Below are 19,982 nucleotides of genomic sequence, written 5' to 3' on the forward strand. Positions count from 1 at the left end.
TTCCATCGCGGCTTTCCCAGGCCGACCACTCCGAGGCTGTTCTTCTATGCTGGTCTGCACACGCTTTGAAGGTCTGGCCCATTTTAGCACGCGGCTCGAGCTCATCCACGTTACGTACACTACGAGCACGCTGAACCCTGTTGGGGATTTCTGTTGCTGAAATGTATTGTTTCACCAGACATTATGTATCGGCACTTGTTGACGGAGCGAGGCATCGTGGGATGTCATTTTGTTTAGCGTATTGGTAGCTAGATAATGTAAAGTGATGATAGAAAATGTCAGTCCACGACTGCTCAAACATAGTGCACTGTAGGCCACCAAATACCCACATTATTGTGCGCGTTCAGATTTACATACAAAAAAACCTAATGGGCGATGAATTGATTGATCCAACGGAAATGCGTTAGCCCCCCTTAACCCTTCGCGTTCCTCCTCTGACTGTGCAGCACGCTTTCAGCGCTTCGCTTCAGCTTCTGCCGCCTTCCTCGGGCATTTTGTGGTATGCAGTCAGGTACATGATTCTTGTCTACCCTAATTTGGGACTTCTTCAGTAAGCCTAGACAATGTACACACCCGACGGTGGGATAAGAATCGCAAGATTACCAAACTCCTCTCCACGTGCAGGCTAGCACATTTAGATGCTCGGCGTGTAAATCCCGTTGCACACTAACGATTTCCTTTCTTCGTGAAGGAGCGCGCCAGTTAGCCTCGTATTTTCCTCGTGGCAGCTACAGTTCTTTGAGACGCTCTGTAACAGTGCATCGGCTTCAGGGTCGGCCCAGTTTACGCAGTGAAGCACCTTCGAAATCGGCGCAGGGCGTAAAGAAATAGGTCGTGACAGCTCTTCGCCTGAGCACAACAAATCACTGGCCTCTCCGTCGTCGTCGTTCCGCCAATGCCATTGTGGTCGTATTGGCCTCGAGCTCCACCACTGGAAAAGCTGGCGCCACCGTCGGCGTGACGTGCTAGGAGGGATCACGTGGACATAGCGGCCGCGTCGGCTGCTTCGGGCGCGCCAAAGCGAGCTGAAAACGAGAGTTTAAATTCCCTCGTACGCTGCGGTCCTCATTTAGTGGCGAGATTTGCCCGCTTCGAGTGTCTCCTTTACAACGCTTGAAAGCACTACAATAGGTAGTGGCTGCCTTTGAAGGCGCACAACATGGTAGGCTACTGCTCGGTGCCGCAATGCCGGACGCACGCAACTGAGCACGGTGTCAGCCTTATTCACACGTAGCCGCAGGACAAGAAGCTGTGTGAAGCTTGGCTCGCGAAACATAAAACCGGCAAACAGTCATCGGCTACAACTCGAGTATGCAGCAAGTACAGACGCGAGGAAGATTTCTGCTACGGCGCCCCGTCTGCGATGTCCTGAAAACGCGCACTGAGACGCTCGCCCGAGTCCGCTGCCCGACTAATGTCATGACAGTTTGGTCTATGAACTTGTCGATGCTATAGATACTGGCAAGTTCAGTGCAGTGGAGAGGCAGCGGTAAGAAGCACATTTAAAGAAAGCATGGCATATGGTCATGTTTGTGTTATGAATTAATGCACTGGATTACAAAAAAGGAGCAGCGGGGAATTGCACGCTGAGAACACCGATAAACATACAGTGCGACGCAACTCGAGAAATAATATTGAAAGGTCAAAGAATTTAGAAGAAAAAAAAAGATTCAATCGTCGCGACGGCACATCACAGTCCCCGTAGGCGTCGAAGTCTCTACAATGAAATTATTTTTGAACAGCTCTGATAGCGCCCACGCAACAATGGTTGCTTGTATACTGTCAAATGGTCATATTCTGCGGCCTAAAGCTCATGGCACGGTGCGAAAACGCGCGCGCGGAGAAAGCGAAACAGTGCGCGGACAAGCATGCAGACGCGCAGTCGGTCGCTGCGAATCTGCGCGATCGCTGCATTGAGGCTTCGTTCTATGACGCTCCATTTAGTTATACAAACACTGTAAGAACATATTTCATATAGTTTGCTCTCAGCGTTTACCTACCTTTCACGCAAGAAGCCGGTTCGGGAGACTCCATCGCGGCGACCGCGCGCAGTGGCGTTCACTGTACGTATTCGGTAAAGAGATAGCGTCTGTAAACGATTGTGTGCTTTCAGCTTGCCCAAGATTATTATTTAGACAGTAAGAAACTTCTCTCGTTTCGAAAGTACTTATAGAAATGTCCGGGAGAGCTCGCGCGTGGTGTTTTCAGTGAGCGCTGACAGCAAAACCTATGAGGAGCGCGCCGCGTGATCCCTCATACTATGCCAGCGAGGCGCTTTCGATAGATGGCGACTCCGTAACTCCTCGCCGCCAATAGAACTTCGCGTCGCGCGCACTGTTGCTCGCCTCTACAAGGACATGTTGTGGCGCCATCTGGTAACACCCTGCGGAACCCCGAAAGGTGCTAGATCGCCAGTTATCTGCAAACTGATTCGCATAACGTCATTCACACCGTGTGTAGAATGTGCATATGTTGTTGTTTTCAATTATTGTATCGTGACCGCTGTGGCACGCGCTCGCGACGCCGACCAGCATGCACCGTGTTATTACGACGTTTAAATGTCTGAATCACCACACACTGTGGTAAGCGTACGGCAGCAGTACCAATCCTGTTCTGAGGCCATATTTACTGGGGCCGTCATCCGATTATCCAAGGCGCAACGATATTCACGTGCGTTGCGTCAAACTTTTCTCGCACGATTTGACGCTGCTGTTTCTAAACGAACTAGGAATCTCTTCCTTGGCTCTTCCTGCCTGCTTACGCGAAAAAAGATTATGCATCAGTTTCTGGGAGTAATGCATGAGTCAATACCCTCAGGCAAATGCAACCCTGTAGCTGTAAGATATTTAATAGACCTATTGGCGAGAACTGTACCGCACAGCGGCATACATTCCTCACCTATGCTCTGGTCGCAGAAAAATTACAACCAACTTAGGCTATATTTTACTGGTCGCCTTGATTCCCCGGATCGACTCCAGAAAAAAAAAAGATTCAACTAAATTATTGGTTTTTACGTGCTAAAACGACGATGTCATTATGAGGCACGCCGTAGTTGAGCACGCTGGATTAATTTTGACCACCTGACGTTCTTTAACAGGGTCCTGAACCACCTCTCGGGATTGGTGAAAAAACACAGTCTGCGGATAGCACACGCTGCTGTGAACCTCTCAGCCAAATTTTGCAGTCGTGCGCGGCGCGTGGAGCTCGCAAGCGCAACGCGAAGTCACCTTTTTTCTTAAACGCTCTCTTTTCAACAGAAGCCTTCTCCTCACTCTTTTTGGGCACTTAATATCGTAATATAGTATATCGTCATACGCCGCCAATATCTGAGATCCATCAAGAAGGGTGTTTGGAACAGTGTTCCTTCTTCCTACTGTTACTGTGCACATTTATTGACGCAGTTTCATAAACAGGCTGAAGTAAGGGAAGATCTGCTTCGAATTTCGATAGTAAACGGTCTTCCTCTGATTCGGACCATCGCCGCATCGCCTCGGCCTTCATCAGCGACGTTCCTCAGCACGACTTTCCATACCGCTCGTTGACGGCACTGCCATCCATTTTAAACTGCAGTCAAAGACATAAGTCACAAGTCTGAACTTAGCAGGCAATCTGCCTAGTCCGCCGCAACGCGCCACCCCCCAGAGCGATTCCCTCTTATCCTCTGGAGGTCTGCCAGCTGTGAGCGCCGAAGCGGGGGCGTCATGCGCTACCACCTGTATTCCTATTGGCCCCTAAGGTACGTGTGACGTCATGCTACCTTCTTCCTCCTTTCCCCACCCTCTCTCACCTTCGTTGTTCCTCCTCTGCATTTGTGATGTTGCGCACTTCCCTCCTCTTCTCCTCTCTCTCTTCCTCTCCCACGCCACGAGGTAACCGACGGACGCCGCCGCGTTTTCGTTCGCATGAGCGTCCTATGCTGACGCATTAAAATAGTTGATCGTTAGTTTCAGTACGGCCCTTGTACTCACTACAATAACTCAGCTCGGGCGCCGCTTTTCATTTGTGTCATACGCTAAGCACCCAGCAAGGGTAAAATTTTGCGAGGACGGCGTGCGCGCCAAAAGCTCATTAATCGAGGCTCTTATACACAAGAACGACGAATATGCGAATCAGAGCAGGACTGCGCCTGTCGAAACACATCTACGCATAATATTCAGTCTTTTGATCTGGCCGGAATGCAATGTTGACTGCGCTTCTGTATGGTGCCGCTCTAGGTTTTGTCTATCTTGTAAATATTCATGCTCCACGGCAAACTTAGAGCAGTGCTAGCAAAAGTAACAGTAGTGGAGTATCGATATTAGTAATTTACAGGCATACGACAGAGTCTGCTGAAGCCAGACAAGGTTAACTGGAGAAATCCGGAAAGAGTCATCGTCCTCTGCAATAAATATACGTATGAAATTTTTGGCTGCAAACATTACGATGAAGAATAAAACTATGGCTTCACTACTGCTGACGAAATACGAAGTGTGTCGAACATCCCGTCAGACATAACAGTGTATTTAGTATAGTGGTCGCGTGCAGCAAAATTGCGACGTCTTGAGGGAATTGGAGTCATATTGGAGTCATATATATATATATATATATATATATATATATATATATATATATATATATATATATATATATATATATATATATATATATATATATATATATATATATATATATATATATTATTGCCGTCATGGTCGTTCAGTTGTTATTTCAGCTACGTGATCTGCAGCTCAATGTTCGTTGCGTTTTCTTGGAGCTACTGGACAGAAATGGGGCAAACAAATCACGCACATGAATGTCTTTACCTCTGAAGATTTATTGATGGCATTAACATTTTTCAGGAATGCCCCTGAATTTGCAATATATCTGTCTGTAACCTCTTTGACGCCAACTTGCGACACTCGCGCACTTTGCGGTCGCACCGCTAGATGGCGCACCACGTCAGGGGAGAAAGAGAGGGAAGAACCTGACTGCAACACATGTCTCATACATGACGCGTTTCGGAGGTGGCAGGACGTTGTGCCGCTGAGATTGTTTCTGCCTGAATTTTTAATGTATCTTTATCTCTTCATTACACGCAGGGATTCGAGGACACGCTCACCGAGATCACCTTCAGCGACAACAGCACGCTGCCGGAGTCATGGGCCGTGCTGAAGGAACTGCACAAGCTTCGCGTGCTCGCGATATCGGACATGAGTTCCGTGAATCTGACCAGGGACTTCCACCTACTGCCCCAGAGCTTGCGCGTCATAGGGGTCACCTCGTCGCATCTGGAATACGTGGACGACGACTGGCTTGCTCCCCTGACAAACCTCGAGGTGATCGCGGTCGTGGACACCTCCATGAGCTCGCTCAAGAGGTCCATGCTGCCCAGGCCGGCCCCGAAACTGTGGCGCCTCATGTTCCAGTGAGTATGCAGGAAAGCGAAGCGTCTTTCACTGCGGCGGAAGAGGTCGAATGCGGGCTTGCTGCACCCGTCGTCAGGGGCTCTGGAAGTGTAGGAGCAGGGGCTCAGTTGTTCTACAGAAACTTTTTTTTTCTGCTACTGTCAAACCTAGGCTTAATTTACTTTATTAAAGAGGGAGTCGGCCCTAAGGGCTCGGCGGCCGTCGTAGTAGTTACTATCTAGTGTCACACCATTTGCTACCTTAGTGTAACGGCAATTGGTAACGATAGAGTTAGTAACATAACTGACTAAACAAGGTAGTCGCTCTAAATAATGGGTCTCAGCTACCAATTCCAAACGCAGTTAGCACGATCTGATACAAAAATTCTCACCTCTGCTGCATATGTCGGACCAGCTGAGGCGTATTCCACAGTGGGTCCGAGGTATGTATTACAGTATCAGAACTTTGAATCCTGGCGGTGCTAACTGCATTCGAAATCGGTAACTAAGACACATTAGTAACAGTGAATACCTTGTTTAGTGGGTACTGTCACTAGCTCTATTGTTACGAACTCCAGATATGCTAAGGTAGCAAATGGCGTGGCACTAGGTAGTAACTACTCCGACGTTTTTTTAAGGGTGTAGAACAACTCAAGCATGTTCATGGATTAAGAGAATAAGAAGTGCCATTAGAGAAACGTTTTACAAATTTCATCGGTGTGGCGGATAGAGCATAGATGGCGACTCCGTGCTGTTGATAGCGCCAGAATATTGCTGCGGTTTGTGAAGAGCCGCAAGAAGCAAACATGAAGGGGCACTAAATAGAGCGTTAATTTAATAAGTATCAGTAATTACTCGTGCCAGTAACGGCACTCTTACCGCGATGAGAGGCTTCGTGAGCAAGGGAAGACAAAGATGAAAGACGCGTGGCAGCGCCTCCTTGAAGCTACCGCACCTGCTTACCGCAACGTCAAAGATTTTGACGGCCTCTGCTACAGTCTAGTTAAAGCGAGACTTCATTGTGTTCTAAACGAGTCAAAGACTGAAATTCGCAAGGTTTAAAGGGGCCCTGAACCACTTTTTATCGAAGTGGAGAAATACATTTGAAGTGAAGATAGGCTGTTTCAGAACCACTTTGTCGCAAAAAGTACTTCAATGCGTTCAGCAGAAGCGGAGTTATCGGCAATCAAACACGGCCTGAGCTGTGCTCCCCTTTCTCCTCCAATGCCTTGCACTGCGAAGGCTACGGCGGAGACGTCACTGTGGCGCGCAGTTCAAATTTCCGATTTGGTGTTTATGCCGCGCTAAACGTAAGCCAAACGCGGGCTGTCCTTAGAGAGCCGCAGGGCACTTAGCCATAGAGTTTTCTACTCTATGCGCTTAGCCACTGGTCTCGTGGCGGCACCTCGAGGCGGCCACGGTGTAGCCGAGCGCAACGACCAATAGCAGCCGCGTATAGGAGTGTGCTTTATGACGAAATAAAGCACGCAGAAAAGAGCGAGGATCATGGGGTTTTTGAAACGAGAGCGTTTGAGAAAAAGGCGACTTCGCGCTCCGCTTGCGAGCTCCACGGACCGCGTACGACAGCACAACTTGGCCGGGATGTTCACAACAGCGCACGCTACCCGCGGACTATGTTATTTGACCAAGCCCGAGGGGTGGTTCAGGGCCCCTTTAAGAAATTAAAACGACCCGGAACGGCCCAAACACGAAAAAGTGCGTTGCAACCGTTGACGTCACACTGACGCACTGACGTTGCGGATTCGGCGCGAAGTTTTAAGAACGATGAACTTCGACCTCCATTTTTTTCCTTCATTAATCAGCCTATTGCCACGAATTTAAAGAAAATAGAAGTTCTAAAGAATACACTATCAGCTTAAACTGATTGATTGTTTCTTTTTAATGTACACCTTTAAATATCTTGTGTGGACTTGTCTCCCAGATTTAACGAACATTCCGAATGTGGTGTCCAATAGCAACAACAGCTTGACCAGCGTCCCGAAGGACCTCTTGCAAGACATGCCCAAGCTGATCGCCATGGACCTTGGCGACAACCTAATCCGGACGTTTGACGAGGAAAGCGTCGCGCCAATCTTCAAGCAGCCGCTCTACGACCTCATCATCGCAGGTAACCACACAGCTATACTGCAAATGTAGTCTCGCAACCACGCATACCGAGGGGCTAGACCACAAGGTATCCTATTTTCTTAATACAATCCCCGTACTGCTGCCGCCCCTCAAAGCGCTCAGTCTAGTTAAAGCATCCGCTGAGCGCCAGAAGACGAAAGTTGGGTCATTTAATGACTGACTAACGTCGGTTTGAGTCTCGCACTGCAAATAACAATGAATATTTTACAAAGAACATAAGTAAAAAGTAATGTTACAGCAACGCGTACATACAGTAGTTACGACACATGTACGTTTTACGAGACGTCCGCTTTGTGTTTGGTGAACTATGACCGAGGCAAAATTCGCGTTGTGTTGTTTCGATCCATTCTCTGATCCAGCGTTTTCTATAGTTCGCCGGAATATAGTTACATGGTAAAGACGTACCATCAAATTCAATTCTCTTTGTTCTCGGCAAATGACCGCTCTACCATGCGCGTTGGTGCTCTGACCACGCGTGGCGCATTTTGATTCTCGCAGGCAATCCCCTGCACTGCGACTGCAAGCTGCGTTTCCTGCGCGGCCACATCAAGAACTGGCGCCCCAACCACTGCCTCACGCCGGAGTCACTGAGGGGCCACCACCTTAACTGGGTCACCGACCAGGAACTGGGCTGCCAGAACGCCACGACCCCCACTGTGCCCCCACTGGGACGATGACGCGAGCCCTTCTTGGTTACAGCGGGATCAGCCGCTAGGTTGTGGGATATGCGACGAATAAAAGAAGAAAAAAAAAACTCACCACACTTTGCACCAACACTTTTTCTTTTCTAACCCAATGTCCGCGAGAAGCAGTCGTTAGCGCCCACTGCTTGATTATACTCGTTATAGCTAGATACCACGTGTTCCTGAGAAAAACCACCTCGTTACTCGAGGAATACTCTAAGCTGGAACTCCGGGTTCTACTACCTGCGGAAATAAAAGTTACATTGTGGGCTTTAGCGTTGCGAAACTGCACAACCTCCTAGTGGCCGCCTGAGGCGCGTAGACGGGTGGTGGAGGGGGGGGGGGGTAAGTCACAGGGAACGTGCCCTCCCCCCAAGTTAAAATGTGTGCTCCTCCTCCCCGAAACAAACTCCTGTCGCAATGACATCCAGCGGGTATTCTTCAGGCATGCACTGCAAGGATATGAATATACCTGAAATGTGCTAAGTATGGCCAGCGGACGCCTCTCGCACGATGGGTTTGTTGTTGTTGCTGTTGTTTAATACCTGAACACCGATGGAATTGCATGATTGTGTCCAGCATACGCCCTTTGTATGTGCTTGAGGGACATCATGGGGAAATGCCGGGTACAGATGTAGAAGAGGCCTTTGATCGCATCAAGCACAGCGCCATATTGGATATCCTCTCGGAGATGGGATTGAGTAAGCGATTGCACAATATAGTCAAAACCTTTCTCGGTTGCCGTTCTGCTTGTCTCAGGTTAGGCGAACTCCAATCGACAACCCTGGAACTTGGGAATCGTGGGACACCACAAGGGTGTGTCCTATCTCCCATGTTATTTAATTTGGCAATGTCAAAAGTGGCTCGAGGTCTCGCGCAGATAGAGGGTATCCACTTTGCAATATATGCAGCTGATGTAACAATCTGGAGTGCCGAAAGTAATATGGGACAAACAGACCAAACTACAGGAAAGCATTTATGTGGTGGAAACAATACTTGAGGGTATGGGACTGAACTCCTCTGCTAAAAAATCAGAACTATTGGTACTACGGAGCAGTAAGCCTGGCCGCAAGCCGAACGGATATATCCCAGAGGAAGAACCCCGCATTGATATATACGCCAAGAATGGAGAACCAATAAGGCAGATGGAGACTATTAGAGTGCTAGGACTTCTCCTGCAAGCGAATGAATCTAATTGCAGGGTGATACAAAATATCTCTAACAAGTCAGAAGAAGTCATTAGGCTTCTGTGTAGAATTACCAACAAGGATAAGGGGCTAGGAGAAGACAGTGCCATAAGATTGGTACATGCATTCGCCTTTTGCCACTTCTCGTACGTGGCAGGCTTTCTACAATGGACAAAGGCTGATAAGAACAAGCTAAACGCTTTATTCAGACGACTTACGGCCAATGATAGCTTATTGCACCTAGGGCTGCATAACATACTAGAAGAGATAGCTGAGGCTAACAGGCGGCCCACCAGTAGAGACTAATGGGGATACGACCTGGGAGGGCGCTACTTGAAGCAATAGGCGTAGAAATTAACAACCACACCAACTAAGGAGAATTAACAGAATTGCAGGCGGGACTACGAGAAACAATAAAGACGACCCCATTCCCTAGGAACATGCACCCGACACATAACCTCGACAGACGGAAGGCACTCCTTCAAGACATAGATCAACATAAGCAGCAGACAGTGTTCGTTGACGCTGCCTGGGTTAAAAATAAGGATGCGTATACCTCCGTTATTGTAGACACTCAAGGTAACATGCGGGATGACATCACCGTCTATACCAAGGACCCAACAGTAGCAGAACAAGTAGCAATCGCCTAAGCTATCCGGGCTATTCGGTGGACACATATTTACAGCGACTCTAGAGCAGCCATACGTTACTTTACTAACGGATATGTGACACGGATAGCAACAAGATTACTAGAGAAGGTGAACAGTGAGAGTATCGAAATTCGCTGGTTTCCTGCACATCTCAGGGTGGTGGACGGAGCTCGGAGAAACCTCAATGAGGTGGCAAATGAAGCAGCACGAGGACTTTCTAGCCGTGCTCTTCAAGACCGAGCAACTTACACTTCAGTCGGGGAACACAGGGATCGATTATATAACATATAACGAAATCATGAAGCACTATTATTTAAGCAGAATGGAATACCCATTGCCACACTGTAAGCTTTGCAGAGCCCAGGAATTTAGATTCAGGTCCACGTTAAAGAATCCAAGCTGTTCAAAATTAATCCGCACTACGGCGTGCCTATAATCAGATCGTGGTTATGGCAGGGTGTGGAAGCTCCCCATGCCTCCCTTGGGACGCTCGGCCGCGTGTCGATACGCGGCGGCAGCACCGCTTCCACCACTAGCGGCTGCCGGCTATCCACCTGGAAATAATTCACAAACAAAACAATGCCTTCGTGACGTCATTGGTGAGGCCAGAAGGTAGAGGGAGAGGACGCACCGCTAGGAAGAGGACTATTGCCGCGGAAGTAGCGGAAGCGCTCCCTTCCCACTTGGCATGCAAACGGAATGTATTCGTGCTCTATTGAAGACCCGCTGGCCGCGTGGCAACATTGGCCAAATCGCAGAGCAGGACCCGCTAAAGCGTGCAGTCATTACGAAGCACTTTTCTTCTGCCGCATTTACCTCGCAAACTCCTGTGCATTTTCTAAAGCGCTGAGTCATCGGTCGCATATACTAGCGCCCAGCAATTATAATGAGAAATATTTGTATAGGGAACCATCGTTAACAACCAATATTCGCTGTTAAAAAGTTACATTTCGTCATTTCGTGAAAGTAGTAGCTTTGACATTCCTAACTTGTAGTTAAGTTTAGCACTACAGTTCAACTAGTCCATAGATATAGTGGCGCTAGCATAAAGAAAATAACTTACTGGTACTAACTTTCGATAATTTTGTTCGTGTTTTGTGAAGTGAATAAACTAAAGCTGGCCGATTTCTCAGTCAGCCGAAACTCAACACAAATAAGAGCTGAACGTTCTTGCTTTTATTCACACGTTTCGTACTGGAAAAAGACTGACCCTCACGCAGTGCGAAAGATTCAATCTGTAGAAAAATTTAGAGAAAATACATAGCTCAAACCCCCCACAGGCGCGCCTGCGCCAGCCAGCGTTTGGTGCGTTGCGACACCACGTACCCTGGCACATGAGGTTTGGACCCTCCCGCGTGTAGCTGTGCGCCGCTTAGCCGTGTCTGGAGAAAGGGTGACCCTGGGTTTGATCCGATGCCGGGTATTCGGACCTTTAAGGCCACCTCGGCGGGGGCAATACACTTCTTTGGCCTCTGCTTCACATAGACGGCACTTCCAGACTGCCCCACCTAGAGGAAACCGGCAGTCCCCTTTTCCTATCTCTCTCCTCAAATCTTCGTCTCTCTCCCACTTTTTGGCCTTTCCTGTCTTCTTCTCTCTTCCATTTACTTCCTTTCTCCCTCGCGGCAAGGGTTAACCTTGTATGTATCCTACCTTGGGTACACCATATTTGATTATAGCAGAGGCGTACGACTGGCGTCGTGCAGACTTGTATGCAAGCTCTCCCGCATCTCTTCGTTGGGATCCGTGGTGGGTGGTCGGCGCTGTTGCCTAACATACATATATCTTACGGCAGCACAAACTTCTGGTTTCTATGATCCGCGTCTGAAAAGATGCCGCACCGAATCACCATTGCAGTTCTGCTTTCGGAGCAGCGCACCATCATTTCCCAAGTACTATGTGATCCAGAGCGAAAACAACATACCAGTAAAAAACCTCTCGCCGTTCCTCTTGGCCAAGTGCCTGAAAGACAAAATCGGACTGAAATACAAAGCAGAATTGGTTTCCGGTAGAACGTTCTGACACGGACACGAATGTTCTGCTGGAAACCAACTCTGCTATGTACAACCAATTCGAGTTCAGGCAAGCCCTACTCTGACATACAAAGCCTCAAAAATGTCTAGTGGGAACCTCTTCCTTGAACTAAATGACAAAGATCAAGCCCAAAAACTGTCGGAACTTACGAGTATTGGCGACGCGACAGTAACAATTTCAGTCCACAGAACTCTACGTACAAGCAGGGGCGTGATATCTGAGGAGGGCTTTCTTGGATTAAGCGATGAGGAACTGTTTGAGGGTTTCCAGGAACAAAGCGTGACCAGAGTACAAAGAATTGTCATCCGCAGAAATTACCAATAAATCCCCACAAAACACGTTATACTCACCTTTGGAACAAGCGTAATGCATATATACCTCGCTATATGCAGGGTACGTAAAAGTAAATGTCAAACCTTATATCCCGAACCCCAGATGATGTCCCAAATGACAAAGGTTTGGACATGCTTCACATGCATGCCGAGGACAAGCAACCTGTGTTAAATGCAGCTCCAACGATCACGAATCCGACAATTGCACTTCTCCACATTGCGTTAACTGCAAAGGAGACCGTCCAGCTTACTAGCGGTCTTGTCCTTGCTGGAAAAAAGAAAAGGAAGTGATTGCACTAACTGTAAAAGAAAAACTTTAGTTCTTTGAAGTAAGAAAGCGACTATTATACCTTTCGAAAAAGTTATGGCGATGTGACGCAGGTGGGGGCAGCGTTCAGGAGTCCTCCGGGTTCACGCACATTGGTCCCGCAGTGACCCCTCCCGCCCCGGGGGTGGAAGTGGCCGATGCTCCTCCATCCTCTTTGAAGGGCCTGCAGAAACCCGTTCCGCAGGGTCCTAAAATCAACCGAACCCCAAGGCCCGAGACACCTGTCTCGGCGCCCGATTCTCGGTCCTCCAGCGCCTCAGAGAGAGCGATGGAGGTCGACGTAAAAACCCCGGTGTCCTCGACGCCGAAGGACAAGCGCTCTCTCGAGCGTGAAAAGAGGGACACAGTCCCAATAAACACATTAAATGAGAACGTGATAACCTATTTAACTATGTTTGCCTTCTTTAGGTCTGTGTCACCTAACATATTTGTTATTCTCCTTCACTTTTAATGCCATTTTTTACCTTTCAGTTTCAAGATGGCTTTTATTACGCACTGGAATTGTAAAGAGCTCTTGCGCAACTTAGGCGACATCAAAAGCATGTTAAGTGACTTCTCTCCTGAGGCATTGTGCTTACACTAAACAAACCTAGGAGAAAAACATAAGAATTTTAAGAGGCTTTACTGTTGTACGGCACGACCGTAATCGGAAGAACCGGCTTTCTGGTGGTGTAGCCATTGTGTTGCGGGGCGGTATCGCAGCTAGAGAAGTTGCCATTAACAGTCACATAGAAGCCGTTGCTGTCACCGTTTTTGCACACAAAACCATCGCCATTTGTTCAATATACATTCCACCGCATTCGAATTTTGCTGTAAGAGATCTAAAGTTAATTTTAAACCAGTGCTTGAACCTTTTTTAATAGCTGGTGATTTTAACGCACATAACACGTTATGGGGTGGTAAAACAACCGACACCAGTGGCCAAACACTTGAAGATTTTATCCTAACAAATGAAACATGCGTTTTAAACATTGCTACGGCAGCTATACTGCTCCCCAAGTATAAGAGCTATGAGTTGCCTCGATTCAGCACTGTGCTCACGTGACATCTTTATTCACTGATCTCCAATGGAATGTAATAGCTAATTCCTACGGTAGTGACCATATGCCCGCATACATAAAACTAACATCCACGCTACCTATCCTGCCTTCCAGAGCATCCCGTTGAAAAATCCATCTAGCAAATTGGCCCCTCTTTGCCGAAAAAGCCAGTCTGGATAAAGTGATCTTAGATTACTTAAGCATAGACGAAGCGAATGGGAGGATTACTGCTTGCATAGTTGCTGCGGTGGAAGAGGTTATTCCCCAATCTACTGGATTCTTGAGGAAAAAACTAAAACGCTGGTGGACGAACGAGTGCACAGAAGCTAAAAAACTTCAAAACAAAGTGCGGGATATCTTTCGAAGGTACCCAACAGAAGATAACCTTCTGTCGTTCAGAAAAGCTAAAGTGAAAGAAGATATAACCGCAGGCAAGCCGAAAAAAAGAAAACTCATGGGAAAGTTATATTTAATCGATTAACATCTCAACCACATCCAAGAGAATGTAGGACCAGGTTCGCAAGTTCAGGGGTGATTATGTTCCCTACACAATCGCCATACTCTCAGCTCCCGGCACGCGAACAAGTCTACAGGAACAAGCAGACAAATTAGGCCAGCACTTCTACACCATATCTAACTCAGCAACCTATTCCGCTACCTTCCCAAAAACACAAGCAGTCCGCAGAGAAACAAAAGCTTCTGGCAACGGGAAGTTCAGATAGACCATTTAATGCCCCTTCAACGCTCCATGAAATAAACAGTGTAATCCCTTTGGGTAAGAAGACAGCTCCTGATCTTGACAAAATACATTGCACTGTTAGACTCTACTGGCCCACCTGTCCTAGAAAGCTCTGGCGGACTTGTTGCCTTTCTTCAACGCGATCTGGGCAACGGGTGAAATGCCTGCGGTGTGGAAAAAAAGGAGTTATTGTTCCCTTCCTGAAAGCGGGAAAGTCACCAAATACTCCAAGCAGCTTAGACGTATAGCAATAACAAGTTGCCTGGCAAAATCATAAGACAGCGTAATAAATATAAGATTAACGTACGTTCTCGAAATATAACTTACTAGATATTTAGAAAGGCTACTCAACAATTGACCATCTTGTTCGTCTTGAACATACCATACGTGAGGCATTCATTTGCAAACAACACGGCCTAGCAGTCTTTTTCGACCTAGAAAAAGCATACGACACCACATGGAGGTATGGTATTTTACAAGATTTAGCAACAGTAGGAATATGCGGCAGGATGCTCAACTGTTCGGCCGATTTTCAATTAAACCGGACACTTCAAGCCCGTCTAGGTGCAACATTGTCGCGAGTCTTCGTCCAAGAAAATGGCGTCCCACAGGGTTGCGTATTAAGAACTAAGCTTCTCGTGATGAAGATAAACCGCATAAATGCAGTTATACCGTCCAACATTATGCACTCTTTATACGTCGACGACCTTCAAATTGCATGTCATGCCTCGAGTATGTCTACATGCGAAAGGCAAATTCAGATAACAAATAGGTAGAAGCAATCGGCCGATAAATATGGATTCGGTTTTTCTACACAAAAAAGAAACTGTGGCAGTCGTGTTTTCACAGAAAAGGGGGTTACACCAGGACCCAGCTCTCAAATTAAATCAAGGCCCACTACCAGTTGAGCACGAGCAAAAGTTATTAGGAATAATTTTTTATATTAAACTAAATTTCATCGACCCCATTAACAGCATAAAAACGAATACAAACAAAGCACTTAACATCCTGAAGGTACTGTCACGTCAGCATTGGGGCGCAGACCGAACAAGCCGGTTGCGTATTTACCGCTCTGTCGTGCTCAACATTCTCGACTATGGCTTTATCGCTTACGGGTCAGCAAGGCAGTCGTACATCAAACGTCTTGATCCCATACACAATCACGGACTACGCTTAGCAACTGATGCGTACAGGACCTCACCAGCAGAAAGCCTATGAGCCGGCAGTAACGAACCCTGTTTGGAACACCGAAAAGCCTTCTTCACAATTTCACACGTACTCAGAATCACAGCTCTACCTAATCATATATATGCCGCACTCTTGTCGCTTACACCACGAACAGAATACGCAATAGCAACAAACCACATAGCGTGAAGCTACTTATCCTTCGTTTCGAAGAAATGTGCCGAAACTGCAACGTTCCAAGCGAGGTTCTCAGGGTTGCCAAAATGCCGAACAGACTACTCCTTTGGTATGATTTTGCGCATTTTTGTGATTTCAGTCTTACCCACCACAAGATAAAAGAGAAACCGCGTGAACACATAATACAAAATTTCTCGGAATTACAAGAAAAATACAATAACTACACCAAGTTTTACACTGACGGGTCCAAGACAAATGAACATGTCGGAAGCGCAATCGTATCGGAACACTGGGAAAATTGTCTTGGGGTGCCACAGTTTGCTTCGGTTTTTACAGCCGAAGTATACGCCTTGCTTATGGCTTTAGAAGAAATAGTAACAGGAAATACTTAATTCCCTCAATAAAAAATCAGAGTGCGAACCTCTTCTCGGCAGCATCCTAAGAATGCTAGGCGAAAGTGAAAATCATGGTAAATTAATTCGTCTCTGTTGGGTTCCAAGCCACGTCGGAATCCCGGGAAACGAAAAGGCGGACCAATATGCAGCGATGACAGCCCACGAAAGGCCAGCAGAAATAAATTTTCCACTCACGAACTGTGTTCGGGCAGTCCGTACTGCGATCACCACAAAACTAGTGGCAAAAGGTCTGGGACTGTCAAGTTAACCACAAACTACAAATAGTAAATAAAGCCCATACTGCAGGAGTGGAAGACATCATACCACCAGGAACCTCTCATGGAAGTTATCCTATGTCGCGTTCGTATCGGACTCACACATTTTGCACATAACTTTTTATTGAAAAATGAAGAGCAAGCGGTTCGTAATCAAAGCCAAGAAACTAACTATGAATTACATTTTAATAACACGTCGAGCGTTAGAGGAAGAAAGACAGAACTATTTTTATGAACTTTACAAAACACTAACACCACTTAATCGCTACCTGATCCTAGCTGAAAGCGCATTTTTATCTCTAGACAATTTTCACTAAGTTCCTGAAAGAGGTTTCTTAAACAAACTCTAAAGCAATATTTTTTGTTGCTTGAGGCACTATCATCAAATTATATATTCCTATCTCGTGCATGTCGCATCATAGCCGCAGTTGCTTTCGCGCCATAAAACCCTACATAACTAACATAGCTTAAACATTGTTCAGTACAATCGGGGGGGGGGGGCATCAAAACGCAACAAGGAATTACGTGCATCGTTTCGCCGTCATTGCTCTTGAACTTTGATAAACATCACGGCTGTGTTGTTCTTTCTTTTTTTTTTTTTTTGTCGACATGAACAGCGAAGGCTGTTCATGTCGACAAACTTAAGAGTGAACAAACGGTATAGCCCAACAAACATGCACTCAAGCCCTTAATTACAAGTATTTTACCGGCATGACGAATGAGTCGAGCAACACTGCCCTTTTGCCAGTTCAGTCCGGCTTGCACAGAACTCGTTTACTCATGCAAAATGAGCACCTGCTCACAAAATAGAAACACTTGTGCTTACCTTTTGTCATTGTAGGAAACCTCAAAAACTTCGCAGTATTGGAAATCCCAGAGTTATAACACCACAGAGCCGCCCAATACATGCAATGAGTCGATTTAGCCATCTTCGTCTGATGCTTGGTAGACCGTCCTCCGTTCCTTGCACGCCTGATCAAGCTTCTCTGTCTTACCTTTCCCATCTTCATACTTGGCAGGACAACCGAAGCTGATGACCGAGCGCGATCCGACTTGTGATATCGCTGAGCGAGTGGCAAGTGTGAGCGGAAAGAAGCTGAACGGACACACAAAGTCAACTACTTCCCGCGCTTCGCCCGATTTAAAATTTGCAAAAAAGAGATAAAAAGTAACTTAACTGAAAAAAAGAGTTGTTTGGCGTTCACTCAAATTTCTTTATTTCTAAAAAGTTATAAATTACAAGAAATGTGCACATCTGTATCTACTTTACCTCGTTCCACGAGATCTTGGGATATCCGGCAACCGCTAGGAGCGCGCATGTTCCTTGAAACCGAAACTAACACTCGCCTTCCGAGGGTTGGTTATGCCACGTAAAACTGTAGCGTTTAAATATTTTAATCAATTTGCGACCTCGAGCTAAACACCAGAACATCATCCCACCATAACCACTGAGGCCTGAAGAACTGTGAACTCCTGCACAACATCAAGGAACTCCCACAAGCAGAAACATGCAACAGCAGATGCGCACTATAAGAATTCCCCAAGAAGTGTTCTCTCATAATTTTATAAATAACGCGAAAATACAGCAGTGGTCCGGGAGAATTCCAAATCCGCACCCACAGGTGGAAGATTCTACCTTATTTCCTTACACGTCTTATTTTGCTGAGTTTAATAGTCAGGTAATAGTACGGCAACAGCTGTTACATCACCACGCGTCAGTAGATCTCCAAACTTCTACGTAATCCTCCGTAACAATGAGGTCTGCCATGCTGTTGAAAATCTTCAATTATCAGCTGACCGCGCGCGTCTACTCCTATCGTCCCCCTGCTTTTTCTTGGAGGTCATCTGCGGCGGATGCTATTCAGGGCGAGCCGAGATGGCTGGTGGTTGCATGTGCGCTGTCTTTCTGCGCGCCTGGCGAGCGAGGTCGCGTAATCTCGAGTTTTGGATACTCGTTGAAGGGAGAAACAGACGTAGACTTCGCTCCCTTGTGTCAGCGTTCTTTATCATGCCAGCGCTAAGTCAGCGCGCGTTAGCACCTGTGCGCGCGTGACTCCATGCTTGCTCATTGAATTAGTAAGCGAATGTTTACTGCAATTCGCACGGCCGATAAAACTACAAACCTTAAGAGGAAGCTTTAGCTCGAGTGCTCCTATCTAAATACATGTAAAAGGAGAATTCGTTTTTCTCGGCAACCATTGCACCAAATTTGACGACGTTTGTTGCATTTAAAAGACAAACTTAAAATCTAGTGACTGTTGGTTTCGAATTTTTGAGTTAGGTCGTCAATTTTTTATTAAAAATTGGCAAAAATCGAAAAGTTTCAATAAACGAAACTATCAAGTTTACAACTCCGTAACTCAACCACTAAAAATGATAATACAATTCTGTGAATTGCATCTAATAGTACATCTAAAGCGGACAAAATTGATATGTTACACATAAATATAAAAAAAATTAATCATAGGGAAATACAACTTTTGCAAAACCATTGTAACCAATGTAACACATTCACGTAAGATGTAAAATGACAAATTGGATTTGTCCGCTTTGAATGATCTAATGGATGCCGTTTACAGAACCGCGATATCAGTTCTTGATGCAGAGCTATGAATTTGTAAACTTCGTGCTTCTATTTTTTTCAAACGGTCAAATATTTGAAAACCGTTTTAAGAAAATTGAAGCCCTAAATCGAAATTCCGCTTCCAACAGTCACTAGAATTTAACTTTCTCTTTCAAATGCAACAAATTTCATCAAAATCGGTCCAGGGGTTACCTCATAAAAACGTTTTTGCGTTTTACATGTATTTGAATAGGCCGCGTCGGAGTTGGGCCCGAGCTAAAGCTTCCTCTTAATTCGTGTAGTTATTTATTACTTTCCTATCGCTAAATGTGGCGCCTTCGGGCGAAACTGCGAATTTTGAGAGCGCAGCTCTTAACGCCCGTTCCTGGGTTGAGGTCCCTCGGCGTAACCGCTCGAACGCGCTCGTGCCACTGCTTGCGCGTTCGTCGTCGCCTTCTGGCTCGATGACGCTCGGCATGCCAGCGTTCCCATACTGCCACTCCATCTGCGAAGGCGCTGACCGCACTGGCTCACTGCCAGTCGGTGAGGCGATTTCGGTCTGAAAGTCTTTAGCTCAATTTATCGCGAAATGAAGACATGTATCGAGCTGCGCTAAAATTTCGCATTACACTCTAACAAAAAGTTTACAACCCTTTAGGGCTTATCTTGTCCCGAAACAATAATCGTCATCGGCCTTGCTTGCGCTTCCTCTCTTGAAGAAGGAAGTACGGGCAAGTCAGATGACGATTATCGATTTGGAACAAAATACAACCCAAAGGTTGCAAACTTTTTTTAGAATGTAGGGAGTATGGTAAACGTCGGGCACTCTTATTTTACCAAGTTGACTCGACACAATTAAATTA

The 19,982-nt window shown here is 46.5% G+C and overlaps 1 protein-coding gene across 2 annotated transcripts; it reads right to left on the reverse strand.

The window, feature by feature from the left end:
* Positions 1-4,706: 4,706 nt before the first annotated feature.
* Positions 4,707-18,580, reverse strand: LOC142582015 (uncharacterized). 2 transcript variants are annotated; one of them, XM_075691440.1, is made up of 3 exons: positions 17,383-18,580; positions 12,768-12,908; positions 4,707-5,486 (listed from the first exon to the last, which is right to left on the reverse strand). In XM_075691440.1, the coding sequence occupies exon 3, from the start codon at positions 5,396-5,398 to the stop codon at positions 5,069-5,071; it is 330 nt and encodes a 109-aa protein (XP_075547555.1). In that variant the 5' UTR covers positions 5,399-5,486; positions 12,768-12,908; positions 17,383-18,580; the 3' UTR covers positions 4,707-5,068. The 2 variants fall into 2 exon arrangements, with proteins under 2 accessions (XP_075547555.1, XP_075547556.1); XM_075691441.1 differs by lacking the exon at positions 17,383-18,580 and having other exon boundaries at positions 12,768-13,276.
* Positions 18,581-19,982: the final 1,402 nt, after the last annotated feature.

This window comes from Dermacentor variabilis, chromosome 5 (assembly GCF_050947875.1).
Source record: "Dermacentor variabilis isolate Ectoservices chromosome 5, ASM5094787v1, whole genome shotgun sequence".
Classification (NCBI taxonomy): Eukaryota; Metazoa; Arthropoda; class Arachnida; order Ixodida; family Ixodidae; genus Dermacentor; species Dermacentor variabilis.